Source organism: Microtus pennsylvanicus, chromosome 9, assembly GCF_037038515.1.
Source record: "Microtus pennsylvanicus isolate mMicPen1 chromosome 9, mMicPen1.hap1, whole genome shotgun sequence".
Lineage (NCBI taxonomy): Eukaryota > Metazoa > Chordata > Mammalia > Rodentia > Cricetidae > Microtus > Microtus pennsylvanicus.
This window is the reverse complement of record NC_134587.1, coordinates 101,829,976-101,850,615: the sequence shown is the minus strand read 5'-3', so window position 1 is coordinate 101,850,615 and position 20,640 is coordinate 101,829,976. Positions and strand designations below refer to the sequence as shown.

At 44.2% G+C, this 20,640-nt stretch overlaps 1 protein-coding gene across 3 annotated transcripts; it reads right to left on the bottom strand.

Moving 5' to 3' along the window:
* Positions 1-138: 138 nt before the first annotated feature.
* Tmem192 (transmembrane protein 192) lies at positions 139-20,396 on the bottom strand. 3 transcript variants are annotated; one of them, XM_075986876.1, is made up of 6 exons: positions 20,266-20,396; positions 11,180-11,326; positions 8,782-9,046; positions 3,726-3,860; positions 2,392-2,494; positions 139-488 (listed from the first exon to the last, which is right to left on the bottom strand). In XM_075986876.1, the coding sequence occupies exons 1-6, from the start codon at positions 20,290-20,292 to the stop codon at positions 365-367; spliced, it is 801 nt and encodes a 266-aa protein (XP_075842991.1). In that variant the 5' UTR covers positions 20,293-20,396; the 3' UTR covers positions 139-364. The 3 variants fall into 3 exon arrangements, with proteins under 3 accessions (XP_075842991.1, XP_075842993.1, XP_075842992.1); XM_075986877.1 differs by lacking the exon at positions 139-488 and adding an exon at positions 546-1,035; XM_075986878.1 differs by lacking the exon at positions 3,726-3,860.
* Positions 20,397-20,640: the final 244 nt, after the last annotated feature.

The window sequence follows — 20,640 nt, the reverse complement described above, 5'->3', positions numbered from 1 at the left end:
TCACCTGATCTGCCCTCACTCATACAAAACACTCGTGAGACTCTAGAAGAAAACAGGGAGCACTAGGAACTATGTCTTCTCTCAGCAGCTGACTGTGGCAAGAACAGACTGGTTTGAAACACTGTTTACAGCAGACTGTCATGGCACAATTGCTTTAAAAGGAGCCAAATTATTCCAGAGTTCTTAACTACAGCTTAGATTCCAGAAGAGTGAAGAAGTTAAATTATTTCAAACCATACACAATATTCTCCAGTTTCCCAGATATTTGTAACCACCCAGGGCTCATGTTCCCATCACACACTGTGAAAGTAACTTGGGGCAGTCTGGAGTTACTGAGGATTTGATAGCTATACCCAGGAGTCTCTCAGGTCCTAGCTGGCTGAGAGGCCAGATCCAACAACCGCTTACTGAGCAGGGCATTGTGTCTCTTCAGATATATGATTATGTCTCCCTGCTTTTCAACAATTTCTTCTAGGCTTGAAATAGTCCTGCAGAAATAAGAATAGAAACAGGTTACACGGATTCATCAACGCGATTTTATTTCATTTTGACTGAGCCCTCAGCAGCATTCAGTAAGGCACAGCTGCCCAGAGTTTTCCCTCAGGTTCATACATCAGGGATATTGCAAGACCAGTCTTTCAGGAATAAAATTAGTGACTCCTGCTCTGGAAATCAATGTGTTTTGCACATATTGTCTTCACTTTTATTTATTTGTAGGCTAGTTTTGGGCCTGGTAAAATTGTTTAAAGTTTTATCATTTAAACTGGGTGGTTGTGGCAGATGCTTTTAATCACAGCACTCGGGAGGCAGAGGCAGGTAGGGATTTCTATGAGTTTGAAGTCAAAATGGTCTACAGAGTGAGTTTGAGGACAGCCAGGGATACACAGAGAAATACTCTCTTGAAAACAAACACAAACAAAAGAGGTTTTTACAATTTAAAGTCACTAAGTGAGCCAGGTGATGGTAGTACAATCTTTAATCCACCGCTCTGATGCAGCTGTCCAGGAGAGCTAGTGCTACACAGAGAAACACTGTCTACAAAAACCAAAAACGAAGGAAAGAAGAGAGAGGAGAAGAGAGAAAGGGAAGATACAAGGAAGGAAAGAAGGAAGAACTTTTAAAAAATCATGTAAAGTCAACATTTGGTGCACACCTTTAATCCCAGCAATCTGGAAGCCAATGCAGGCAGATCTCTGTGACTTCATGGCCAGCCTGGTATAGCTAACAACTTCTAAGACATACATACACACACATACACAGATACATACATGCATACAATCATACAGGATCTCTTGTAAGTGACTCCAGCTGTGTTTGAACTCACACCCCGGGATTACACTGAACACAGCAAGAGGTAGGTGGATCTTTGTGAGTTAAAGTCCAGCCTGCTCTACATAGTGAGTTCCAGTACTAAGGAAGCTAAGGGAAGAGAGTCAAGAGTCTGAGTCTACCCTGGGCTACATGCAATACAACAAGCAAGAGTCCAGTCCCAAACCTGTAGTGAGATAGGATTCCAAGCCCCAGAAAAACAAATGACAAAAATCAGGGTTTAGTTCCTAATTTTCCCTATTCCATATTCATACCACATATTTATCCTCTCAATCCAGTGAATTGATATTACAGTTTTATGTTAAATCCATATTCAGAACCTACACGATCATCTTACAATTAGTTTTCACAACTAAGCTAAGGTCACCTGTTATTGTTCATATACAAAGTTCCATTTTCATGGGAACAATATTTGCTGATGTTGACTTTTATATGGGCTTTGTTCTTGAATGAATATTATTTATAACAAAAAGATTGCAAACAATCTGATGGTTCAGGACTGAAGGCTCCTTAAAGAATGGTAGATCTAGGAGTTTTCATGCCTGTGCTCTTAAGGGATAAAGGAAAGGGAGCTCTGTGAGTTCAAGGCCAGCCAGGACTACAAAGTGAGATCCTGTTTCCAAACCAAAAACTACTATGACTGTAAAAATATTACAGTAGTATGTAATGTTATATGGGAAGAAAATGCTTCTTTTTCTGAGATAAAATTCTGCCTCCTGGCCTCAAACTTGGGGTCCTCCCACCTGAGTCTCCTAGGTCTCTGTGTGTTTGTGTGTGTGTGTGTCTGTCTGAGACAGACAGAGAGAGAGAGAGAGAAAGAGAGAGAGAGATACTAGGGATGAACTGGGACACTCATACAAAGAGCCTCTGACTACATACTCTGCCCTTATAAAAACTTACTAAAAATTATTTTGGGTCAAGATTTTGCTAAATTGTCCTGACAAAGGATCCACCATGCCCACTTGAGGACATCCCAAGTAGACAGAATCACAGACACGGATCATCAGGTGACTGAAGGGAAAGTTCCTGCTTTCTGATTTGAGCTGCCTCTTCAAGCCTTACCTGAAGCCAGTCTCTGAGGCTATATTGCTGGGGTGAGCATACATTCTTTCTTCCTCAAGGACATCAGGCTGTGGTTTGGCTCTATTGAATCTGCTAATTTTCACTGAAATAAGAAAATCATTTTTAATCAGATTACATAGTTCTGAAGAATTTTCTGTGCTTATTTATCAAGTAATACTACATGGTTACTCTTTCTGAATAGATAATATATGTGAGATTGCATAATGAGAAAAAAGCTTGAATACGATGGTTTATCAACACAGTTACACATATCAAAGTCTACTAAGCAAGGGCTAGTCTCAGGGAACATTGAGATTATCATTAGTAACAAGATAACAACAACAATAGCTGACATTTGCAACACGTGGGGCACAAGCTTGACTGATCTAGATGAATGACGTCATTCCAATCTCACGACCACATCATGAAGTGAACACTCATTTTTTTTTTCTTGAGACAGGGTCTCACTATGTAGATCTGAAACTCAAGAGACCCATGTGGGTCTGCCTCCAAGTACTGGGAATGAATGTGTGTGCCGTTAGGCCTGGTCATTCTTTTTAATTAAGATGTCAAATTTACATACACGCAGGGCCTAACTTGCTGACTCAGCTATAATCACAGAGCTTGGAAGGCAGAGGCAGGGACTTGGCTACAAGTTGAGGGTCACATTGTTTACCCTATAGCAGTAGTTCTCAAAGTGTGGGTCATGACCTTTCACGGGATCACATGTCAGATATCCTGGATATCAGATATTTACAAGTCACAACAGTAGCAAAATTACACTTATGAAGTAGTAAGAAAAGTAATTTCATGTTGAGTGGTCAGCACAACCTGAGGCACTGTATTAAAGGTCACAGCATTGGGAAGGCTGAGAACCACCGCCTTACAGGAAAGAAGTTTGTTGTTTTGTTTTCTGCGAAAGTTTTACTTCAGTAAACTGAAAATACTTTCCTATTCAAAGCTTTTTAAATTGTGTGTGTAAGGCTGTGTGCCTGTGCTTTCTGGAAGACAGAGGCACCGGGTCCCCTGGGGTGGCTTTACTGGCAGTTGTGAGCACCTGACCCGATGAGGAGCAGTCTGGACTCTCAATGCTGAGCCACCTCTGCAGCTCAAGGTCCCCAACATCTGTGACTGACAGGAGTGGAGAAAATGGACTCACTGGGAGCGGTTGTCTCTTCTCTTACTCTGAAGGGCAGCAGACCGGAAGTGGTCAGATGTCAAAGACAAAGGCGCTAAAGGAGTCCTCAGCGAATGAAGGCTGCTCACTAAAGTGACAGCTGTGTCTGCAGTGACAGGAGAGGCAGACGTCACAGGACAGAGGCTTCCACTCTCACCTGCATAGAGCAGCAGACAGCTCAGGGAGCAGATCAGCTCCAGGGCCAGGACAGCTAGAATCAGCTCCAGGTACAGGCTGCTGGGCTCAGGGAAGGAATGCTGCAGGCACAGGAGCAGCAGGAGGGCTGTGTTGCCTGAGGAAGGAAGGGAAACAGCAGGGATGGGATGCTGGAGTACTGTCAGTGCAAATTCCTTTTGGTTTCATCTCCACAATTTATTTATTTAATTATTTGTTTACTTAGGTACTTACATATCCAATTTCCTAAAGCCCTTATTATTTATTTGTTTGCTTACTTATATACTTACTTATCCAATATTCTAAAGCCCTTTTGACTTTCTAAAGGAAAGAACTGTGTTGTTATTGTAACACACCCTGAAGGTCAAAACTGTTCATGCTAATAAGGGTTGGAGCTACAAAGCCTAAATAAGCCTAAATATGGGTCCAGCCACCAGACAAACCAGCAATTCAATCCTGGCTTTCTATCCTATTGAACTCATTTGGGAAAGTTTGAGAGGATGGAAACTTAAATTCTTAAAAATAATCTGGATGCTGGATAGCTTGGCCTGTAGAATGCTTGCCCTGATTGGATGACAGCCTGGGCTCAAATCCTCAGAACTACAAAAAAGCAAGGATCAGGCCTATAACCCCAGAATTCAACAGGTAAAGACAGGAGGATGACTCCTACATAGCAAATCTGAGACCATTCTGGACTACATGAGACTTTATCTCCAAAAATCAAGGAGTTAAAGATTTACCTCAGTTGGAAGATGTTTGCCGGGTAAGTTTGAAGCCTTGGGTTTGGTTCCAGTATCAAAAGCAAGAACAGGAAAACAAAACAAAACAAAACAAAGAATCTGATGTTGTAGAATAATCCTTCTGTACTCGGATGGTTTTAATAAAAAACCGAACAGCAAATAGCTAGACAGGATTTCCAGGCACAGAGGACTCTGTGCGGGAAGTGGAGCAAGCAGCATGGCCATTACAAAGTAAGGGTAACCGAGCCACATAACAGAACACAGATTAAAAGATAGGGGTTACTTTCAGTTACCTAAGCAAGCTTTCATAATTAATATTAAGTCTCCATGTTGAAGACTTGCTGCAATCTGACCTTGTTTTAAAACTAAGGAATTATTTCTTGGTTTTATAAAAGTATTAAACTGACTTCTTTTGCATATGTGAGAAAATATTATTGAGTTAGGGCCTCAACATAGTATAGGCTACTCTTGAATTCACTGACCATTCTCCTGCCTCAGCCTCGTAAGGGTTCAGGCTGCATCACACCTAGCTTAAGGTCAGATTTTAAGAAGGTAGAGACCAAATAATTTCTTCATTAATTTCAAAACTAGTATTCCCAGATTCTCAAACAATTATTTCTAGATCATTACTTGAGAATATTCTTTACTTTTGTCCCATATAAAAGTAGACAAAGCCGTGAGTCTGGGACCTCCAAGGGAATAGGCAGGAACCAGAGATCTCTGCAGGTCCAGGCCTGAGTCTGGGACCTCTGAGGGAGTAGGCCTGAGCCAGGACCTCTGTGGGTCCGGGGCTGTGGTTGGGGATGTCAAAGGGAGTAGGCAGGAACCAGAAACCTCTGCAGGTCTGGGCGTGAATCTGGGACCTCTGAGGGACCAGACCTGAGCCAGGTCCTCTGTGGGTCTGGGCGCATTCGAAGCTGGGACCTCCGAGGGAGTAGATTGGAGCCTGAGACCCTTGCAGGAAAAACCCCAAGCCGGGGACCTCTTCCCGAAAGGATCCAGACCATGGATATTTACAGAAACAGGTCTGATCCTGTAACCTAGGCTAGAACAGGCATGAGACAGCAAAACTCCAAAGAGGTAGGAATGAGCCGGTGACCTGGGCCAGAGATGGCCTGAAGCAACAAATTCCACAGGAGTAGGACTGAGCCAGAGACAGCCTGAGGCAGTGAATTCCATAGGAGTGTGACCAAGCCAGTGACCTGGGCCTGAACGAACCTGGGACAGTGAACTTTATAGGAGCAAGGCTGAGGCAGTGTCTGAGGCAGTGAACTCCAAAAGAGGAGGACACAACCAGCGACCTGGTCCTGAGCTGGCCTGGGACAGTGAGCTCCACAAGAACAGAACAGATTCAGACCAAGGTCATTTGCAGAAGCAGGACTGGGCCAGGACAGACCTGAGGCAGCAAGCTACATGGAAGCAGGATTGAGCCAGCTACCTAAGCCAGAGCAGGCCAGAGAAAGTGAGCTCCACAGGCGGGGGGGGGGGGGGGGGGGCAGATCCAGACCAGTGACATTGGCAGAATCAGGTCTGAGTCGACAACCTAGGTAAGAGAAGGCCTGAGACAGCAAACTCCACAAAAGCACAGCAAAGTCCAGGAGCACTGAGCAACCTGCAGAAACAAGGAGTGACCAATGAGGTAACTAGAACCTGACTGTACTGACTGTACCATGAGGAACAACCATCTGAGCCTTAGAGTTACTGACACCCAGAAGACTAATAACCAGAATCACAAACAGCCCCAAGCACACCAATTACAGGAAAACATGAGTAGATAAGGTAAGAACACATGCAACACCACAAAGAGCAATATGATACCAGTAAAACGTAAAGACTCTACAACACTAAGACATGAACAACCAAATATAAATGAAGCAGAAGAAAATGGCCTCAAAAATAACTTCAAGAGAATGTTTGAAACTCTTAAAGAGGAAATGAGAAATTGCCTCAAAGAAATGGAGAAAAACCAAACAAAAAATTGAAAGAAATCAGCAAATCTCTTAAAGAAAACAAAGGAAAAGCAATCAAACATATGAAAGAGAAACTTTCAAGACTTGAAAACTGAAATAGAGACAAGAAAACACAAGCTGAAGGAATTATAGAAACAGAAATCATGAGAAAATGATCAGGAACCAAAAATGCAAGCATGAACAGCAGAATACAAGAGATGGAAGAAAGAATCTCAAGCGCTGAAGATACAATAGAGGAAACAGGCTCATCAGTCAAAGAAAACATTAAATCTAGTGAAAGCTTAACCCAAAATATTCAGGAAATATGGGACACCATGAAAAGACCAAGCCTAAGAATAATAGGTATAAAAGAAGAAGTTCAACTCAAAAGCACAGAAAATATATTTAACAAAATCATAGAAAACTTTGCCAATCTAAAGAAAGATATACCTATGAAGATACAAGAAGCTTACAGAACACTAAACAGACTAAATAAAAGAAAAGAAAAAGAAAAAAAGTCCCCCTGGCACATAATAATCAAAACACTAAACATACAGAATAAAAAAAATATTAAGAGCTTCAAAGGAAAAAGGCCAAGTAACATATAAAGGCAAACTTATCAGAATTATACCTGACTTTTCAATGGAGACAATGAAAGCCAGAAGGTCATGGTCAAGCGTTATGCAGACATGAAGAGACCATGGATGCCAGCCCAGACTACTATATCCAGCAAAACTTTCAAACACCATAGAAGGACAAGATATTCCATGAGAAAACCAGATTTCACCAATACCTAGCCACTAACCCAGCCCTACACAAAATACTAGGAAAAAGCCTCCAACGGAAGGAAGTTGGCTACATCTGAAAGCACAGACAATTGAGGGTCTCATAGCAGCAAATCCCAAAAAAGGAAAAAACTCACAAATTAACATCAGCAACAATGAAAACTAAATTAACAGGAGTTAGCAATCACCAGTCATTAATATCCCTTAATATAAATGGACTCAACTCACCTATAAAAAAGGCACAGTCTAGCCAATTGGCTACAAAAACAGAATCCATCCTTCTGCATACAAGAAACACACCTCAACCTCAAAGACAGACATTGCCTCAGAGTAAAGTGTTGGAAAAAAAATATTCCAGTCAAATGGACCTAAGAAACAAGCAGGTGTAGCTATCCTAATATCTAACAAAATAGACTTCAAACTAAAATCAATCAAAAGAGACAAAGAAGGACATTTCATATTAGTAACAGGAAAAATCCATCCAGAGGAAATCTCAACACTGAACATCTATGCTCCAAATACAAGGGCACCCTCATATGTAAAAGAAACACTTCTAAAACTTAAATCATCCATTAAACTCCACACACTAATAGTGGGAGATTTCAACACTCCTCTCTCACCACTGGACACGTCAGTCAGACAAAAGATTAACAGAGAAATAAAGGAACTAACAGATGTTATGACTCAAATGGACTTAACAGACATCTATAGAATATTCCATCCAAACATAAAAGAATATACCTTCTTCTCAGAACCTCATGGATTCTTCTCAAAAATTAACCACATACACGGTAACAAAACAAACATCAACAAATACAAAAAAATTGGAATAGCCCCGAGTATCTTATCAGATCACCATGGCTTAAAACTAGAATTCAACAGCAATACTAATTCCAGAAAGCCCACAAACACATTGAAATTAAACAATGCTCACCTGAATCATCAATGGGTCAAAAAAGAAATAAAGGGAGAAATTAAAGACTTCCTAAAAAAAACAATCAATGAAAATGAACACACAACATACCCAAATTTATGGGACACAATGAAAGCAGTGTTAAGAGGAAAGTTCATAGCACTAAATGCCTATATAAAGAAGCTGAAAAATCCCACACAAGACAAAGTGAGATCCTATCTCAAGACCACAAAGACTGTAAAAAGTTCAAAAGGTAGGTGAGCCATAGCTCAGTGGTAGAAGCTTGCCGAGCATATCCAAAGTTTTGGTTTCAATCATGCTTCCCACCAAAAGAAAAATTCAGAATAGGAGCTACAATATAGATCACTCTCAAAAAGAGAATACATTTGGGGACTGGCGAGGTAGTTCAGCAGCTAATAGCACTGGCTATTCTTCCAGAGGACCGGGTTCAATTCCCAGCACGCACAAGTCAACTCAAAATTCTGGAAGTACAGGTCCAGGGAATCTGACACCTTCACACCAATGCATGCTTAATAAATGAGTAAATTTAAAGAGAGAGAATGTGTTTGATTATAAAATCTAATTTCCCATTTTTTTTTTTAATCGCCTTTGGCACTCAGGCCGAAAAGGAGCTGTGAGATGCAGGGCTTACCAGAAGAGTGGATCACGAGGGCCAGGTTTTTGAGATGCCTCGTAGACCTGTAGATCTGGGAATAGCCGCGACTTCTGACTTTGCTGTGGTGATACTGGATGTAGCGTTCAAGAAGCAAATGCAGAATCCACAGGATGACTTTTCCAAGGATTATGACTGTCTGAACTTTCAGTGGGTTGGTGTAATTTTCTGGGCACTTGTCTTCATTGGGATCAGGGAACGAACACAGCACTCCTGTTAAAAATGCTAAAATGACAAAGACAACCTGTGGAAGGAAAAGCAGTAGGATTCATGTTAAATACGTAGGTCGCCATCAGGGCCAGTGAGAGGTCTCAGGGGGTAAAGGCACTTGTCACCAAGACTGACAACCTGAGTTTGACTCCCAGGATCTCCATGGTGGAAGGAGAGAACTGAGCCCTGCGTGTTGTCCTGACTTCTCTGTGTGCTGTGGCACACATCCCTGCATGCACACCACGTAATTTATCAATGTAATAAAGAAATTAGCATAAATGCCTGTGTTAGAAAACAGCACGTGCCATGTCCTAGACTTATGCTACCTACCCTGCAAATGATTAGAAAACTTACTACACTCGGTGATTGCACGCCTCTAATCTCAGCACTCAGGGAGGCAGAGGAAGGTGGATATCTGTGAGTTGGACACTAGGCCGGCACACAAAGTGAGTTCCAGAATAGCCAGAGATTCACTTTAACCCTGCCTTTAAAAACCAAAAAGAAAAAGAAAAAATGTTTTACTGAAAGTGTTCTGAAAAACTGGGGAAGCTGGGCACAGAGACACATGCCTGCCACCCTAGAACTAAGGAGGATGGAAAACTCGATGTCAGCCTGGGTGATATAGGGAGATCAAATGTCAGATTTGAAAGTGCCTGTTACCTCAAAAGCAGTTGAGGACTAGAGAGCTGGCTCAGCATTAAGAGTGCAAAATGCTCTGGCAGAGGACAGGAAGGGTTCAGTCCCCCGCACCCACTGAGGATTCTGACCTAAGCCCCAGGGGTCAGAACCTCTCTTCTAGCCTCCAAGGACATCTGCAATTCTCCTCCCCCACCACAGGATTAAATAAAATGTTCTTAAGAACTAATGAAAGTATGTGCAGAAGCAGGTAGGTCTCAGAGTTCTACAAACTGAGACCTTGATTTAAGGGAAAGAAAGAATTCCATGTGCATGTCCAAGTCCTTGAAGACATTATCACCAACTGGCCCAGACACTGGGCTCTGCTGAGCTGGACAGAGGCCACGACCCTGTAAGGTGAAGAAGCTGTGGAGCAGGGGTCTCAGGAGACAGGGAGAGCAGTCAGTGAATGCAGAGCTGGCTGGATGTGCTCTCCTGAACCTCACCAGTCTCCTGGAGCCGGTCTCTGGGGCAGAGTCTACCTCTAGTGTAGCCTGATGAACAGGGAACTTAGAAAGGGAGGGACAAAGTATTAAATATAGATTCAATTAATTAACATTAATATGGATCTGCACACACGCTAATGAATGAGTTAGTATATGAAATTAGCAAATACTATGGCCTTCCTACGAAGGCCAGATTGACTTCTAACTTAGATCTTCCTGCCTCTGCCTGCTAATTATCAACATTACAGACAGGTTTGTTTTTTTTTTTGAGACAGGATCTCACTATATAGCTCTGACCTGCCTGAACTTGATTTGTAGCTCAGGCTGGCCTTGAACTCAGAGATTGCCACCTCTGCCTTCCACGAGCTTGAAATTATAGGCGTGTGCCACCAAGCCTGGCTTTACTCATGGATTTACTGTGCTTGTGTGTGAGCACTGTGCTCAAGCAGGAATGTAGACACCAGAGGACAATTTCTCTCCTTCTACCCTGTTATAGGCAGTCAATATTTCTGCTCAAGGACCAGCTAGCCTGGAATACAGGAGGAGAAGCAGTGGTCCTAGGAACACCAGGGATCTCGTGATTTCTTGTGTGACAATCCCACTGCCACTAAGAATGCCCTTACACATGTGCAAACATCTCTACAGTAAACTCTTTGCGTCTGTCTGAAAACATTTACATTTTAAAATCTGATAGATGCAGCCCCCACAGAGTTCATACACTGTATGTGTGCACACATGTGCATGCACCTGAGGTCAGAGAACAATGCACGTGCTGTTCTTTGGGAGACGTCTACCTTGTTGTTTTGATCTGGAGATGGAGTCTCTCTGGATGGTCTGGGTTCACCTCCTAGCAGATTAGGCTGGCCACAGAGTCTCAGGGTTCCTCCTGTCTCCACCTCCCCATTGTTGGGTGTTTGCTCCTCCACCCCCTGGTTTTCACATAGCTTTTGGAGATGTGCCAGGGTCCTCAAGCATCTTATGACTGGACCATCTCTCCCCCTGCACGCTCCTGTGTTTTAGGAACACTAGCTCTGCAGTGAACTCACATGTATAAACAACAGAAGATTCGCGATGATGACCGTGGGAAGAGGATGGAATCTGGGTCTAAAGTGAGCACGTAAGGAGTGGTATGCGAGAGGCTGGGTATCCAGAAGGGGGTCATCATCCAGACTTTGAAGGACATCCAAGGACCCCTGTATGGCAAAACATACACTTTATAGCCAAGACTTTCTGGGCCATGTTTCTTTTTCTCTTTCCTTTCTTTTGTTTTTACAATAAAGTTTTTCTGTTTAGCCTTAGCTATCCTGGAACTCACCCAGTAGATCATGCTGGCCTCGAACCTCTGCCTCCTGAGTGCTGGGATTAACGGTATGAAACACCATGACTGGTTCTGGATCATGTTTCTAAGACACAACTGATACAGCTTATTTTCAATGAACATTTTAGGTTATTTGAGATCTTCTACTGTAAAGGCTGCCATAGAAACTTTGTGTAGCAAGCGGTAGCCTTCAACTTAAGGCAGTCCCCCTGTCCTAGCCTCCTGAATGCTGGGTTCCAGGCAGGAGCCGTCACACCTGGAACTTTTTAACCCTGGATGATTTTTGTGTTATTTGTGGCACACAACTGTGATCTCAGTATTTGGGCTAAAATAGTAATCTAGAATGTTAAGCTCGTAGCAACCTAGGATACTGAGCACAACAAAATCAGCTGGGGCTATAGTGCAGAAGTTGAGTGTAGTAATAAGGGCCGCGGCGGGGCTGCGTCCCCAACACCCCAGCCGCCTGCTCGGCTCAGCTAGCTTATGCCCCGAAATAATTACACAGACACTGTATTCATTTAAACACTGCTTTGGCCCATTCCTATCTAGCCTCTTCTAGGCTAACTCTCGCACCTGGACTAGCCCATTTCTTATCATCTGTATAGCACCGGTCTTACCGGGAAGATTCTAGCCTAAGTCCATCCTGGGCCGGAGCTTCATAGTGTGCGTCTGCCTGGAGCGGGTAGCATGGCGTCTCTCCTGCGTCTGCTCCGGAGAGGAGAGCTGCGGAGTCTGACCTCACTTCCTCTTCCTCCCAGCGTTCTGTTTTGTTTACTCCTCCCACCTAAGGGTGGGCCTATCCAATGGGCCTAGCAGTTTCTTTATTGCTTAACCAATGAAATCAACAGATTGACATATGACACTCCCCCATCAGTTGAGTGCTCACCTTGCATATGTAACACCATAGGTTTGGTTCCCAGCACCACAAAAACAAAACAACAAACCCCTGGAGTCTGGGGAGTAACTAGTGGTAGAGATCTTCCACAACACACAGAACGATGAGGTCTTTGCTCCTATGCCTTCGCACCACACACAACAAAATAAAAAACACTGCACACATCAGAGGCAGAACAGATCCCACCTAAACTCAACTTTGAAAAATTACCTCCCTTTAGGTTAATTTCCTATGACTTGTCAAAATTTTGTCTTGTTTACGTTTGTTTGTTGTTTTTGGAGACAGAGTTTCTCTGTGTAGCCCTGGTAGTCCTAGAACTCACTCTGTACACCAGGCTGATATTGAACTCACATAGATCTCCTGCCTCTGCCTGGAATTAAAGGTGTGTGCCACCACTGCCCAGCTGGTAAAACTTTTATTAAAACAGAATCTTTCACAGAGGTGTGTCTGGCTCCTGAGTGTTGGCACTAAAGTTGTGTACAACCAAGCCTGGCTTGAGACAGGGCCTTCTACTTACTATACCCCATGCTGAACTCTGAACTCACTATGAACTCACCAGATTGGCTTCCTACTCATGCTTTCCAAGTAATGGAAGAACTTCTTTTCCCCCTTAAAGACAGGGTTTCCCTATTTAGTTTTATTTTTAGTCCTGGCTAGAATGAACTTGCTCTGTAGACAAGACGGCCTCTAATTCAAAGAAATCCACCTATTTCTACATCCCAAGTGCTGGGATTTAAAGGTGTGTCACCACACTTAGCCCCATAGAAGTAGTTTGTTTCATTTTTTTCTTTTTCTTTCTTTCTTTTTTTTTTTGAGATAGGGTCTCTCTACATAGCCCTCTATGTCCTAGAACTCACTATGTAGACTAGGCTAGACTGAAACTCAGAGATCCATGTACCTCTGCCTCTGGAATCCAGAATTAAAAATGTACAGCACCATGCTCAACTATTCCATTATCTCTATAACTCCAGAACAAAGTAATGCATGCTGTAATTTAAGCAACCCACTTTTTTTGTTTTAACTGCAATAAGGTTTCCTCCCTATTTTGCTCAAGCTGGTCTAAACTCCTGTGCTAAGGCAATCCTCTTGTCTCCAAACACTTCAAGTACCGAGGTTACAGGTATATGCCACCATGTCCAGTTTCAACCAATTTCATTAAACCTTCAAAATGTACAGTTAGGAAGCCTCGCCTGAGCCAAGGAGCAATTGGTGGCTGCTGAGGGAGGAAGTAATTTTGTTCAGGAGTTTGGCTGCTGCCAGACTGACCATGCTCAAGTAGATGGCATCACACCCATGTTCAGGCAGGCAGCAGATTAAAGCTCAGTGGATTATATTTAAAAAAAATGAGAGGAGGAGGAGGACATGAAGGTGGTAAGGGAACAACCATGCAGGGGGAAGAGTGAAATCACAGGGAGGATGAGGGGTAGATGTGATCAAGTCATACATGGCATACATGTACAGCCTAGGCTGGCCTCAAACTCACTATGTGGCTGAAGCTAGATATGAACTCCTGATCCTCCTGCCTCTACCCACTGGAAATATAGGCACACACCACCACGCTAGGCCACAGATGCAATTATTAAATTGGCTGCTATCCCACAGTACTTTGGAAATCAGCCTTATGAAGAATACCTTATAGAGAGCCTGGCAGGAGAGGGGGAGCTCAGTGGTCAGCGTTCACCTAGCCTGTGTGAGACACTGGGGTCTGTCCCCAGAACCACCCCATTTCCCCCAAACGTGACTAAAACAAGCTTTGGATTTTAACAGAAATATTCTAAGTACCAGCAGAATCATCAGCCAGTGGAACCTAAGGAGACATCAGTTGTAGGAATCAGTCTCCACAAAAACGTCTAGCTGTCAGTCACTGAAGCAGCGAATAGAAGCTGAGTCCTGGGTGGTAACCTAAAAATGTCAGTCATGTTTAAAGGTGATGCTTCTACAATCACATCACTTCCCGTTTTCTTCTGCACACAAACGAGGCACATCTCAGTCTCAGACCCTTAGGAGACCCTGCGATGTATGGAACAGTGGCACCTGCCTATTATCTCAGCACTTGGGAGCGGAGGCCATCGAAGGCTAGCCTGAACTACAAAATGAGCTCAAGGCTGGCAAGTTACTGAGATCCTGTCTCAATAAGAATAAGGAAAGGTGGGGCCATAGCTCAGCAGTTAAGAGCGCGTGTTGCTTTTTCTAGAGGACCTGAGTTTGGTTCCCAGCACCCATATGGTGGGTCACAACCAAGTGTAACTCCTGATCCTGAGTTCCAGGGGACCTGGTACTTTCCTCTGACTTCTTCAGGTATGTACATGGTACACATACAAGCATACAGTCCAAATACTCATACAGATACAATAAATGAACACACACACAAACACACTTCATTTTACAGAGTAAAGGAATATGAGGGATGAAAACAGTTCAACAGTAGATCTCTTGCCTAGCATGTGTGAGGTCCTGGGTTCAATAAGCTGTACTAAATTTAAATGTGGAAATCTAAAGTATAACCCAGATTTGGGGTGTTGCTCACTTTGGTACCCTTTGTACCATACAACTAACATTACTTGGAAGCTCCCACTTTATTTGCCACAATCTGTGGTATAATTCTGATGATTCTGTGTCTTGAGAGGGAGATCTCTCTATCTGGTTGGCCAGGAACTTGGTGACTTCAACTCAACTTGTGGTGAGCAGACAATGAGGACTGCTGAGAACTCAAGAACAATGGCAATGGGTTTCTGATCCTACTGCATGCACTGGCTTTGTGGGAGCCTAGGCAGTTTGGATGCTCAACTTACTAGACCTGGATGGAGGTGGGGGTTCCTTGGACTTCCCACAGGGCAGGGAACCCTGATTGCTTTTCGGGCTGGGGGGGGACTTAGTTGGCGGAGGGGGAGGGAAATGGGAGGCGGTGGCGGGGAAGAGACAGAAATCTTTAATAAATAAATAAATTTATAAAAAAAAAAAGAAATGGGACAGCAAGCACGTATCACCAGGCTGGCTTACAATGCTGGTTGTTTCTGTTCTCAGTACCCTTCTCGAGCATGTTCTCTAGCTGAAGGACGTGGAACCTTGGCAACTTGCCCCTCACCTCTGAGCATGCCTATAGGCTCTGATGGAGAAATTCCACCCAGGGAGCCTTCCTGGACACCTGAGATCTGTAGCATGTCATGTCTCGGTGTCCAAAGCATCATGCGTAGCTTCCCTGTCATACTATCCAATAATGACCAATCTTTGCTCCTCCTTTGTTATTTCTTCCAAGGCCTTCCTATTTATCTACCTTTCCTGGTAGACTATATGGGATTTACCAGTTCCCCACCTCTTGCTTGTCTGTCTTAGGAGCATACTCAGCAAACACTAGTGCATGAATCAATATGTGTTCCACATCTGTCTTTGTGGGTTTTCACAACTCACTCATAGGCATCAATTGTTCATCGGGAAAAGCAATAAGAACGCAGGGAGGCAGGGCCAACCCAGACTAGAGGGGGTAAGAGCTGTGGCTCTGGATAAAAGTTAAACAGATAAAATTCAAGTCCTATTGCGTACCGGCTGTGGGTAAGTTGCATCACATCTCTATTTCTCAGTTTCCTCATCTTTGGTTTTTGCTTTCCTTTTGAGATTTACTTTTCATTTTATGTGTAGGTTTGTATGCATACCACATACATGCTAGTGTCAAATGAGGCCAGCAGAAGGCGACAGAATCCCTAGAGCTGGAGTTACAAAACATGGTGATGCAGGGGATGTGGGTGTTGGGAATTGAACCTGGTGCCTCTGCAAAACTACATGCATTTTTAACCAACAAGCAACTCTCCAGCCTCAGTTTCCTCCTCTTTAAAAAAGCCACTAATAATAGCACCTGTGCCCAATCTTGAGTAGGAAAATTAAATAGGTTACTACACAAAAACCACTTAGTACAGCACTAAGAACAGGCACTGACTGAGCAGTCAATAAGTGGGCCTTTATTTTGTTTTAGCTTTGGTTCTTTGAAACCCTCTTTTAATTTCTCTTTGAAGCCCTGGCTGTACCAGAACTCACTCTGTAGACCAGGCTGACCTCAAACTCAGACATCTGCCTGCCTCTGCTACAGGAGTGGTGGGATTACAGCTATGTGCCACCACCACCCAGAGTCATTATATTAAAAAAAAAAAAAACAAGGTAACCCTGTTTGTCTGAAACTCGCTAGGAAGCCAGACTTGCTTTAAGCTCTCATAGACCCACCTCCTTCTGCCTCCCAAATTCTGGGACTAAAGACAGGTACCACTGTGTCTGGCCTCTATCAACTTTTTCCCCCCTTTTTGGAGACTCGGTCAGGGACCAGCCTAGATGAAAACACCTCTTGCCAGGGTAGGGATGTGGGGATCAGAAATATTAGTAAAGACATTTAAAAATAATCAAACAGAAAAACATAGAATAGTACCAGGAGGGCATTCCAGTGAATACTGAAACTGTCTGCGTTTAATTTTCCATATGCTTTTATACCCTAATACAAAAGGGGAAGAAAGCAACAAAAGACTGCTTTAACATGGTACAAAGGACGAGAGCAGTTAATTGCTTTAACATTTTGAGACATCAAATAATTAGCATTCTGTTGTTTAGACAGTGAAGCCTCTCTAGACCAAGTATCCTGAAGGCAGTCACTCCCCAGGAAACGTCATATTACAAAAGGAGCAGAAGTCTGCTTGCACATCCTGACCACCTGTTGGGATGAAATGGATCTCCCCTTATGACCATCTTCATGTCAAAAGAACCAAGTAACCACATCCTGATTCAGAATGTGTAGCCCTGATTGTTAACAATTGAGCAACTTCAAACTCTCTGACCTCCGGACAAGGTGGAAATAGGCTCATATTTTTGGGCCTCAAGACAGGATCTCAAAAAGTGTTGAAGGCTAGTCTTGAGTTTGAGTTCTTCACCTCCTAGGCTCTGGGATTTGATTATTATTTAACCAACTAGTTATTTTGTGGCACTGAGGATGGAACTAAGCCTTCCACATTAGACCAGGGCTCTGTCTTTGAGATAAATTCCAGCCTTCTACTAACTCATGTTATTCTTCTGTTCTTTATAGATCGCCTGCCTGGTATTTCTAACATCCATCCTACTGTGTCTTAACCCAGGCTCTTAGCATTTCTCTTAAGCACCTTTCTGTATCCTGGCCTCAGGAATTTTCCTCACTGCTGTCCAGAGTTTATCCTCCCAAAACCTGTGTCTCCCTATTACCCTCAGGACAGAGCACAAATTCATCCAGCTAGCTGAGCTACGGAAGAGCAGGGTTCTACTCTCCTGGCCTTATCTGTCAGCACTCCTCTTCCTCAGGCCCAGGGATCCTGCCGTCTCTGTTCCAGTTGTGTGCCCCCCCCACCACACCTGTCACAACAAACAATCACAGTCTCCCTGACTCAGTCCCAGCTCATCATCTGACAAGTGAAGCTGGGTCAACTTCAAGCTTTTGTACATGTAGAAAAGTCTGATTTTCTCTTTGCCATTTCTAGCTATTTCTGTGTTGTTTCTGAATCACTTTCAATCTACTATCATTAGTCCCATTTTTTTCTGTCTTCTTACAAGTCTGCTTTTAAATTTTTTTTTTTCCAAACCTAGGACCTCCTGCATGCGAAGCAAATGCTCTGACACTGAGCTACCTCCTCATAACCCCAAATTATTCCTTCATCTCCTCAATCTTGGCCTACAACTCTCTAAGGCCAAGGCTGGCCTTGAACTTATGACTCTCCTGCCCCTATCTCCTTAGAGCTGGGCTTACAGATGTGTGTGGCCATGCCTGGCTTCTGTAGTGGTGCTAAGGACTGAGTTCAGGGCTATGAGCAAGCTAGGCAAGTGAGAACTCTTAACAAGTAGGCCCAATCCATTTCCACTACTTACACAAGAGTGAATTACTACCAAAGAATTCACCTATGTTTTGGCTCAGATACTATTTTTGACTTTTGTTTTTTTCAGTAACTGCTTCCTTTGGGGACCCAATGACGATGTTGCATTAAGCCTTACTGGGACCCAAGTATCGTGGCCATGCTTGTTTGTAATCCCAGCATATGGGAAGCCTCAGCAGAAGGATCACTGTGAGCCTGAGTTACGTAGTGTGAACCTGTAATAAACCAAAAACTCTGTGGCAATATCTTTAAAATATTCTTCCTCTCCCTCTCTTGGTCTGAGAATAGTCAGAGAACAAAAGATGCTTTCCACATGAAGGGCAAAGGAAAGACGGACACTAGGTGAGGTGACGGCTGTAGTCACCCCAGTGTAGACTCGAAAATGACTCCTAGCACTTCAGACACTCTGAGCTGCCCTCATTTGGGTACTTGTAGAGGCCTGGGTGTTAATTAATCCAAACCAGCACCAAGTCCTTCCTTTAATAAATGAGCCATTCATTCACCAACCCACTTAAGTCCCTGGGCTTGCAACATAGTCCATGTATTCAGCTTACTAAATGTACATTTTTTTTTAAATCTACAAAATACCAAAAGCAGGCAACCTACTCAGGTCCATGGTAATTCAGCTGTTTAACTGTTGGTGAAATAATCATCACCAATTGCTTGTTGAAATATCTAGGACTGTACTCCCGAAACTAACCTATCCAAGAACTCCAGGGTAGTGTAGCACCAACTAAGAAACGCTGCTTAAGGTTTTCTAAACCATTTATTTTCCTCTTATATATTTATTTCTTCCATAATGGCCAGTCCCTGAAATCTAACTCTTAAAATTTCAAAAACAATGGGCTTTGCTTTAAATATACATGACTCTGAAGTTTTCATGTATTAATCAGTTTTCCATTTTCTCACTTAAAAGAACTAAAACTAGATTTATTTTTTAGTCTTAATGGTAAACACATATTTATTTATTTCATCAAGAAAATTTAGTTAGGTGTGATAGGTACACCCGTTATACCAGCACTGAAGAAGTCAAGTCAGGGAACAGTTCGGCAAATTTGAGGCCAGGCTAGGCTACATAATAGACCAGGCCAGCTAGGGCTACATAGCAAGTCTAAAACAAATGACTGCAGGAACCAGTACACAAGAATCTAAACTCTGATAGATAGTTCTAGAACCTTGCTTTTCTAAATGTAATTTAGCACTAACACTACGGTAATGTTATTAGTTATTACCTCAGGGCAGTGTGCTAACATAATGTCAGCCTTGTGTTTCTCAAGGGCTGGAATTTTCAAGCGCGTGTTTCCTCTCAAAGTGTCCCCCCTCCCATCCCAGTTTCAAATAAACGTTTAATCACACTGTCTTAATAAACTTTCAAACAAGATTTTTGCAATTGTTCTACACTGGATACACCATGAACTGGGCCACCGGATACTTAAAAAAAAAAGTCAAATTTGCATCTAAGATTAAAACATCTTTCTGTTTCTACCATGCCTACATTCAAAACAGCACGTGATACTGTTGTTGTTCTCCAATCTGGGTTTCGGGGAGAGGAGAGTTACAGGTCGTCCCCGAGGGATGCTGGAGTTCAGCCCCCCCCCCCCCACACACACACACCGCACCGCAGCCACTCCAGTCCCCGGCCCTCTCCAGTCACCACCACCGAGGGCCCACGGGAGTCGGGCTCACCGGGGGGTGGAGGGGGTGGGGGTGGGCTGGCGAGCCGCGCCCGGCCCGTCACTCCCTCTCAGGAAGGCCTGTCAGGCCAGCGCGCGTCACGTGAAGCTCCCAGTTCCGGAACCGGCGACGCGCGCCGCACGTGAGCCGCCGACTGAAGGGACCCTCGCGCCCACCCTGCCGCCGTCCCTCCGACTTCCACCCGGAAAGGCGTCCGGGCTGCGGTCCCCGCCCGGAGGTCACCCCGTCCCCCAGCGTCCCCTCCGGTCCAGGCCGCGGCGGCTCAGGGTAGCTCCCAGCCCGCAGTCTCCGCCCCCTGAGCCCGGCACAGGAAGCGGGGGTGGCGGGGACAGGGCTCGGCGCCTCACTCACGTCCTCCAGCCTGCCGCCCGCCGCCATGTCCCGCCGTCGCACGCCGGCGCCCCGCCAGCCTGACCTCTCTCCCGGCGCCCGGGCGCCCTGGCCCCGGACGGTCGCACCTTCTCCGACCTGCGCGCCCCCGCCCCGGACACACCCACTTCTGCGCCCGCCCCGCCCCTCCTGCCCAAGGCCACGCCCCGTACCGCGAGCAGCCGAAGCCGCGGGGCTCCCGCCTGACACCCCCACGCGGCCGCGTTCTAGCCCTGGCGCTTTTTACCGGGAGGGAAACGTGCTTAGTGCCTAAACCGTTGCTTCATCTGTTTATCAGAGATTTGCTATTAAAGGACGAATTTCTTGTGCGACCGCTTGAACATTTTCGGTAAACAC